Source organism: Cornus florida, unplaced genomic scaffold (genome assembly GCF_030987335.1).
Source record: "Cornus florida cultivar Cherokee Brave unplaced genomic scaffold, ASM3098733v1 CherokeeBrave_3.0.0_Hap2_Chr06, whole genome shotgun sequence".
NCBI classification, from domain to species: domain Eukaryota; kingdom Viridiplantae; phylum Streptophyta; class Magnoliopsida; order Cornales; family Cornaceae; genus Cornus; species Cornus florida.
In genome coordinates, this window is record NW_026775576.1 from 29,459,212 (window position 1) to 29,468,865 (window position 9,654).

At 36.0% G+C, this 9,654-nt stretch overlaps 1 protein-coding gene across 1 annotated transcript; it reads left to right on the plus strand.

Annotated features, from left to right (window-relative positions):
- The first annotated feature begins 6,967 nt into the window (after positions 1–6,967).
- LOC132311258 (transcription factor TCP4-like) lies at positions 6,968–8,549 on the plus strand. The gene is made up of 2 exons (XM_059809095.1): positions 6,968–8,157; positions 8,273–8,549. The coding sequence occupies exon 1, from the start codon at positions 7,175–7,177 to the stop codon at positions 8,117–8,119; it is 945 nt and encodes a 314-aa protein (XP_059665078.1). The 5' UTR covers positions 6,968–7,174; the 3' UTR covers positions 8,120–8,157; positions 8,273–8,549.
- Positions 8,550–9,654: the final 1,105 nt, after the last annotated feature.

Genomic DNA, 9,654 nt, shown 5'->3' on the forward strand with positions numbered 1-9,654 from the left:
TGAGTTCCGTGCCTTCATTGGAAGTCACTTTGGCATCTTAGGGATGATTTATATCTTTAGATACCTTGTTCTCTTTTTCACTTCCGCATTATGGATCCGTTATTAGGTCATCTTCGGGTCATTATCGACGCACCGGGTTTGTAAAACTTAGGCCATCACATAAACCCACACCATTCGACTAAAATCATCAATAAGGAGCATGAAGTACTTACTTCCACCAATGCTTGTATTTCTGGTAGGGCCACAAAGATCCATATGAATTTGGTCAAGTGCTCCTGAGTTGTTCACTTCTTTGGAGGGGAATGAAACCTATATCTACTTCCCTTATGGACATGCTTTACAAGTGTAATCTTCTTTGAAATATAACTTAGGTAGGCTTTCTATTGCGTTGAACCTCAGTATCTTTGAAATGTTTCTAGAACGAACATGTCCCAGCCTCTTGTGCCACAAAATTGTTTCTTCCACGGTTAATAAATTGCATTATGTTGGTTGAGTATCTTCAGTGATTGTGTACACATTTCCAGAGGGCCTATTTGTAGAGAAAATGACTTTATCTCAACCACATTGCACTTGTCTTTGTCAAAGCACACGTTCTTGTCTGTATCACATAATTGACTAACACTTAGCAAGTTGTGTTTGAGTCGCTCAACATATAATACTTCATTGATCTCTAGAAGATCTTTAGACTTGCACACAGTTCCAATACGTACCAACAATTTTATCCTTTTGATTGTCTCCAAATGCCACATTGCCACCATCAAATTTCTTCAAGGACATGAACTTAGAACTGTCACCTGTCATCTGTTTGGAGCATCCTTTGTCAACATATACTATCTGTCATTGGTGTTATAAGCTTTAAAAACTGTGTAAACCAACATACTAACTGAGTTTAGCTTCTTGGGAATCCACATTATCTTGGTCTTAACAAAGGATCTTCTTTCTTCCCCTTTCTAAGCTTATAAGAAGTCTGGCTTCTTCATAATCACATAAGTGAGCTTGATGCTATTTATGGTTGCAATGACAAAGTCACCCTTGTTAAAGCTTTAATGTAGGATAGGTCCTGTCAAGTAACTCATGTTTTGGTCTAGTAACCTTCACAATGGAAAACTTAGCATACACTTCACTAGTGAAGGACTTAACAAATACTAAGTGAGTTTGTTTAGCCTTAGCTGTAGTGTCACATAAGTAACCAGTGCCTATTTTTCCAACTTGCTTTGTAAAGTTCTTCTAAATCTCAGTCATCTTCAATTATCTCTCTTTCAGAGCCTGTAAGAGTTCTTCCTAACATCTTTTGGTAGTCCACACATTCTTGTTGGATTGAAGCTTAAGTACACTAGACACAGTTAAGGAGATGGAGCACAGTGTTGACAACTTTAACTTTATTTGTTTGATGAGTAAACCTTTGGACTTGTGTAATGCTAAGTTAAGTAATTTGATTTGGAACTTCTATGGATCACACTTCAGAGCTAATCTCTTACACTCTTTAAGAATTTTTTTCTACTTTTTTTTTTTCTTTTCAAATTAGTGTTTATATAAAAAAGATAAAAATATTTACAGGCGCACAGAGGGCATACCCTCATAAAAGGATTGAAATGAATAAAGCAAAACCAACGGGCCAGTGGCCTAGCGGTATCAGCTTCTTACTTCCCAAAGGAAGGTCAGTGGTTCAAGTCTCAAAAGAGACGTGTGTGTGAGTACCAACTAGGGAAAAAAATGAATAAAGTAAAATCCTTAAGAGAAGGACCATTCCAATACAAAAATAAAACAAAGCCCTACCAACTAAAGAAAATCTTAAATTGCAACGTTATAGATATCTAGGACTTCAAGTAAGATTTGTCTATGTTGCCCCTGAATTGCCTTGGGACATCGTTTGGCTACGTGCCCAAGCTCTCTACACCCATAGCAACATCCCTTGAAAGGACTAAATCTAATAACCCTGTGGTTGACCCTGTCTAGACTGAGGTGCTCCAACCTATTGTCTATGATTAAGAACCCCATCTCTCTAAACATCTTAGTTGCCCTTATACTTCTTTTAAGGCTGTTATCCCTATAATTTTCCCCATCATTGTGCCTGCCACTGTTACCATTTCCTTTTTGAGTTGACTGATTAGTAGAGTCTTTGTCACTCCGCTTCTTACCCCTGGACTGCTTGTAGTCTTTCCTCATCTGATAATGCTATAAGGCTGTATCAACCACCTATGAGTAAGTAATGTAGGCTAGACTACGTGCAATCACTTGATTGATGGGCAGATTAACCCATTAACAAAGTAAGTTCTCTTTTTCTCCCTTATGTCCACCTCATCTGGAGCAAATAAGGATAGACTAGTGAACTCCTGCTCATACTCTACAACTGTCCTATCCCCATGCTGTCAGTTAAGGAATTATCTCTTCTTAGTTACTCTGACTGCAAATAAGAAATATTTATCTTCAAAACAAACCTGGAACTGAGCATATCTCAATGTAGTCTTCTCCTCTGTTGTGGTAACAGACTTTCACCATTATAGTGCATCACCCACAAGCATGAAACTAGCAAACATCTGCTTCTGGACCTCTGTGCACTTAACCATGCGAAGATGATGCTCGATATTCTTTTTTCACTGATACGCTACCTTCATATCCGTGGACTCTAAAAACTCTGGTGGGTTTCCCTTTGTGAAGGAATTCCTAATCTTTTCCCAAGTGTTAGGTTGAACTATTGGTATAGAAGCGGGTGCTTGCTAGGGAGGTTGCGGATTCTGAAGTGTAACTGTTACTCCAACAGCTATAACCTGAATATTGATATTAGCTATATGGGGAGGATACTCTAGATCCCTACCCTGGACAATGCCTTGATCTTGATGCTTTTGATACTCCAGCTGCTCTTCCTTATAAAGCAATTGATGTTCTTGAACAACTCTTTGATTGCAAAGGCGATTTTGGCGCCAACGATCTTGTCTCCTTTCACTCTTGGCCATTTTTCTTTCCCATCTTCTCCTGAAGCTAACCATATTTTCAACACAGAATAAGATTGACATTAGTACGTATTAACGGACTGAAATAGAATACAATGACCCCTAATAATTAGGCTCTAAACAAAATAATACGCTACGCGGAAGTCATATACTGATAGAAACCCCTCAAGACACTTGAACTTGGAGTGTTTTAATGCCAACTGTGATATCCCCCCCCCCCCCTCCCCCAATTTTCAAGCGCGGGTTGATCAGGTCCTTACCCAGAAACCGGGGGATATCAAACAATTAATGATAAATAAACACGGAATACAAATGATAAATAAGAATAAATAAATAAATGTTGAAAAGAAAACTAATAATAATTACAAATCCCATATATTAATAAATCCTCTAATAAAATCTACCATAGTAAATCCCATAATAAAATAATCCTACATGAATAACGTAAACCTCCAAAATACAACTCGAGAATCTATAAATCAAGGACCCCTTAATAATCCCATAAACTAAAAATAAATAAATGAATCTCTGAGTTTGAATAACAATAATAAGGAATAATATCCTACATCGTGATAAACTAAAGAGTGATGATGAATTGTCTCTGATTATCATGACAACCTCTAAGTCTAGAACTAATGTACACCTAAAAAATATAACAATGGTGGGTCAATCACACGAGCAAATACTCTCTACTACGACCCAATCAAAGAATCGATAAATAATCCATCTTTAGCTAAAACTTATGCAATAGCTACATAGTCATACATATATATACACTAACAAAATTTCCACTATGTATAGGGCAGTCTCAACCTGATAGACAGTATCACCTAAAAAATAGCACACAAAGTGGTCAAGAGTCCCCTATATTACCAGGGCCCACCAATCACCTATATAAGCTACTCATCTCCGACAATATACGCCTCAGTTTTAACCACTGATCCTGAGACTATAAACTCGTATCAGGCCATACATATATATATAATATCATCAACAAAGCTATATCTAACAATGGTATAATGTAGTATGACTAGACTTATTAGCCAGCCCACCTACTCATCAAATCATCAAAGCAATATCTAATAATGGAAAAATCTATGTGAGACTAAACTTATTAGACAACCCACACATTCCATCACATATACACATTAAATCCATCATAGCCATATCTAACAATGACAACATATCACGTAGAACTAAGCTTATTAGCCATCTAAAAAATTTCATCACATACATACATTAATTATCAGTTTAACCATACTAACAATGGTAAATCATATAAATACGGTCATAGATCATGTTTGTAGATCATAAGTACACCAACATACAAGATTATAATTATAAATCAGGTTTATGCATTTAATTAAACAATTTAAATATCATAAAAGATTAATTCACAACTTATTAGTTGGTTCAAATATTTTTCATCCAATCTCGAAGAATATAATACAATTTCATGCATTTAAAACCTATTGCGCTGTTCCTGAAGCTTGAGGATATGTTCAAAACCTCACAAGTCAGTTTGGGGGTTATTCGGGGAAGTTTTTAACGAAATTCTAGTCCCAGGGCTGTGCTCGAGCCCTGCCCAGTGCTCGAGCACAAATCCTTAGTGCTCGAGCACTGCCTAGGGCTAAAGCGCAAATCATAGTGCTCAAGCACTGCCCAGGGCTAGAGCGCAAATCATAATGCTTGAGTGCTGCTTCGCAACAACAGATTTTCAAACTTGTAATTGACTCCCCTAACTCATATACTACATAAATACAAGTTTATAGCAATTAGAAAAAGGATTTAGAATGTGAAATTACAAGATTTAGCAATATACACACGCACACACACACACATATATATATATACAAAATACGATACAACTCAAATTATAGCATTAAATAGTTTTTAATTCTTCGTTTTAAGATCTTAAAGTCAAGCTAAAGGTGTAAAGTTTATAGTTGCTAAGGAGAAGAGTAGAAAAGAACTTGCCTTTGGATTTTCGGATTTAAAATCAAACTACAATGTCTCCTGTCTTCTCCTCCAGTGCCGGCAGCCTTTGGGTTGTCGTTGTCTACTCTTTTCAATCCGGTTACTACCCACACAACCTCCTTCTCTCTCTCTTTGCGTCTCTCTCTCTCTCTGCCTCTCTTTTGCAACTCACGTAAAACCCTCTCTTCGATAACTATATATATATAATACTCACACCCAACTAACTAAACCTAATCCTATAACAAGTCTGACTACAAAATAAAATTTATATAGTAATAATAATAATAATATAATTTACAATATTCGTATAATATAGAAGACACCCAAAGAAATATATACACTGATGTGTATATATATACATCGCTTACTCATGGGCCTTTAAGCTTAATTAGCCATCTAGGCCTTCTCCTTCACAATTCAAGACCACTTTTGGCCCAAGTACTAATAACCCAATCCATTTCTTCTAAATAATAAACAAATAAGATAAACCTAACAACTAACAATTTAAATAAATAATCAATTACTACACCTAATCAATTAGACAAACAAATTAACAATTAAACAATTAGCTCATAAACAATTAAATAATTCAATTCAACAAATAAATAAATAATTAAACAATAAACAATTAAACAATTCAAATAAACAAAATAACCAAACAATCAAATAAGACAATTAATTTAATTAAACTAAAACCCTTAAAATATAGGGGTATTACTGGAGCAATTTACCCAAAAAAAATAAAAAATAAACTAACATAGTTAAAAAGAGGAAATGAGAGAGAGGGAGTGTCGGCGACTAGGTACTCAAATGAAAAAAAACAAAAAGTTAGAGATTAGGGTAAAGAAAGATGTTTAATGATAAGGGTAGTTTCGTCAATTAACAAAGTTGATGTTTTATAAATTAAATAATATAGGGCAAATATGACATTTGAAAGTATAGATGTGCCGTTGTTAAAAAAGTTATTGACCAACATTTGAATGACATTGACCAAAATTTTAAAGGAGTGTCAATGTAATTATCCAAAAGAGAAAAATAATAATAATAATAATAATAAATAAATAAATAAAGAGGTAGGAAAAGTGCAACCAAAGTGAAGCACGTTTGTGATTTCTTTTTAGTAAAACTGCACTACTTTTCAGTGAGACTACAAAAGTACAACATGCTAGCAAAGAAACCAGAAAAGCTGTTAGAGACCATTATCAAACTTTCAATTTGAGTGGGTGGGGGGTGGGCCCACTCAGTTACCCTTTCATAAACCATAGTCTCATTATCATAGTTTGTTCGGACCAATGTATGTTAAGAATTGACCCTACACACTAAAGAATTGAGACCTACCAAAAAGATAGCTCTATCACTAATAGCAGAGGCATTTTTATATCTTTTGCAAAGAAGTAGTGTTGCAGAAGATTCAAACAAACAGCTCTCATGTGCCAAGATATCATTTATCCACACATTAAATGTGCCACCCATTTCTTCAGCCTATCTGTTGCATTCTCTAAAATCCCTACACCAGTAACCAAAAGTACAAAACCAATTATTTACCAAAAACCCTCCTAAGTCTCAATCAAAATTCAATGCTCACTACTTTTTGGTTCTCTTTGTGTGGTGGGGATAGCCTAGTTCTGTATTCAGAGTGATTCCCATTCTAGTATTACTTTTTTGAATTTGTGCTTATATATATATATATATATATATATATATATATATGTGAACATATATTTATCTTCTGTTTTTGGTGAAACAATTGATTGGTAGCATGTGGGTATCTTTTGTATTTTCAATTGGATTTGGAGGTGTCACCGGGCTATTGGATGTGTAGAGTTTGTTGGCAGGATATTTTTTTTTGGGATCAGCAGTAGCAGAAGTATCAGGTTTCAGATTGGGTGACAGTTGGATATCGTGAACAAGAAGCCAGAAGCAACCTCAGCAAGTTGTAAAAGTTGACACACACACACACACATACAGAGCTGCAAAACATTATTGAGCATTGAGAGAGGAAATTCAGGGGGGGGGGGGGGGGGGGGGGGGGTCTGAATCTGGATTCTGAGAGGAATTATCTGCACCAAGATAGAGAAGATCAACGGTCACTTGAAGAACAAAGTGAGGGTCTGAATCTGGATTCTGAGAGGAATTATCTGCACCAAGATAGAGAAGATCAACGGTCACTTGAAGAACAAAGTGAAGGCACTACAACAAGTACTATCAACACTTTCATCACCAAGCTTTGGACCAAACCATTAATAATGGGAATGAAGAGCAGTGGAGGAGGAGGAGGAGAGATAGTACAAGTCGAAGGAGGCCACATTCTCCGATCCACCGGCAAGAAAGACCGGCACAGCAAGGTCTACACTGCAAAAGGTCCCAGAGACAGGAGGGTACGGTTATCGGCTAACACTGCAATTCAGTTCTACGATGTGCAGGACCGGTTAGGCTATGACCGGCCCAGCAAAGCCGTAGATTGGCTCATCAACAAGGCGAAAAACGCCATTGACAAGCTCGCCGAGCTACCTCCATGGAACCCAAATGATATAACACCGACCCCCAATGCAGACACTAACGCAGGCTCTAGTGGAATGGCACAACCACAATCTTATTCCGAGAATGAGTTGCAGCTTCACAGACAATTGAGTGAGAACCCAATTAACACTTCCCCAAATCTACCCATATCAATCGATACAATGAAATTGTTTTTGCCCACAAGTTCTGGGACTTCATCGATGAATTTTCACAACTACCCACATGATGTAATGTCAAGAGCCACAATCCAGACTGGAGATCTCTGCCTCTCTCTCCACACTTTACAAGACCCCACTGCGAGCCACACAACTTCAGTTGATCAGACCCTCTTTTCGGGTTCAGCTCCGGTGACTTTCGAGTCCAATTATCCGCGAATGGTGGCTTGGAATGACGGCTTCAATTCTCACACAATGCCACAACAGTCTTTGCTTTGTCAAAACTCAGCACCATTTTCTCAAAGGAGAGCCCTTCAGTCCAGTTTTTGGCCCTCGTTTCGTGCTTGGGATGACCCGCCAATTGCCTCACCGGAGCATCACAATGCGCCGGAGATAAACCAATCTTCCATCTCCAGCAACAGATTTGCCTCAGAAGGGCATTTTGGGTTTCAAGTTCCAGCACGAATTCATGGTGATGATGAGCCTTTCTGCGCTGCTTCTAATTCTCACCATTAATGAATAAGCAAGGACTCTACTACTTTGTCATCCATTTGGTATGCCTTCATGTACTCTTTCCTTTATATACTATTAGATTTTGATGATTTATATATATATATATATATATTTTGGGTTGAATTAGACATTGGTTTTGCTCAATTGTTTCTACAGGATATCATATAAAAACCACCATGGCCAGAGACTATAAAATTCAAGGTGATGACAGGAGACTATGAGCAATTCATTGCGTCTACAAGAGGAGAATATATATACATGGTTGAATTGAAAACACCTAGTAGTTAACTCAATTTCAGTGGCTATTATATGCTCTATATTGAAATTCTCTTGTTTGATTGAGATATTATTGATTGTTTTTGATATTATAATTAGACTTCGGTTCTAATTCCATGGCAAGTGGCTTTGTTACTTTTCACTGAAATACTCTTTTTCTAGAATTGCATCAAGATACCTCATCATGGTTCTTAATTATCACAAAGATCCATTACTATGCAAGTAGCATATATCTTCTAGGGTAAAGCGTAAAAAAACACCCCAATTATTTTAAATTTTGGCAAATAACATCTCCTATGTCTTACAGTTTGTTTTGGGTATATAACTCTATTAAGTTTTCCAAAAAAAAAAAAAAAGGCAAATAAAGGCTTAATTTGTAAAATCTGTCAAAAAAACCTCATTTAAAGTGGTCAAAAAAACCTCATTTAAAGTGGTCATGTGCATCACACATGCCTATATTTAGTACAAAAATCCCTAAACTATTCTTTTTGTTTTACAAAAATGTCCTTGCCCCGTTTTACAATATAACCACCATTTCCCTCATGGTGTCGTTTTCGCTTGGGTACTTTTGTCATTTTACATTTCGTTTGTTTTTCACCTTTTCTTTGTCAAATACAAAAGTGCCCTTTAGTCATTTAGACGCTCTACTAACAAAATGTTTTTATTCGCCCAAAATTAAATACCGTGAACTTCTGTGAACCTATCGGGGGTTATACAATCTATTTGCATACCATAGAGAGTATATTTTAAATTTTTGATGAAGATGGTGGTATCCGACCTCTTATAAAAACATTTTGGGCGAATAAAATTTTTTTTTGATGAAGGGCAAAATGTTTTTATTTGCCCAAAATGTTTTTATTACCTGGTATATGCCGTTTCGGTTCCGCATGTATTATTGTCGAGAAAATTTTCTGACAGTGGCTTAATAATCTCAATTTTGGTGTTGGAATAAAATAATACTATGTTTGGGAGTACCAAATCAGTGACTTGAATTTAGAATTGGACAAAATTTAATTAAAACCTTTAATTAATTTTTTTCAATTTTAAATTCAAATCATCAATTTGATGCTCCTAAAAAATAAATTTAATAACAATAATCGCTTATTTTATGCCCACTCCAACCATAACTTGTTTCTTTATGAACTATTATTGCTCATGCCCACTTTATTTGAATATAAAAAAACCCAACAGGTTTTCATTTTTGCATTGTAATTTTAATATTAAAACTCTATTAGACCTCAATAGAAAGCAAAGGATGAAAA

Bases quoted from the DNA above. Each gene is read 5' to 3' on its own strand.
- LOC132311258 (XM_059809095.1), top strand. From the start codon at position 7,175: ATGGGAATGAAGAGCAGTGGAGGAGGAGGAGGAGAGATAGTACAAGTC.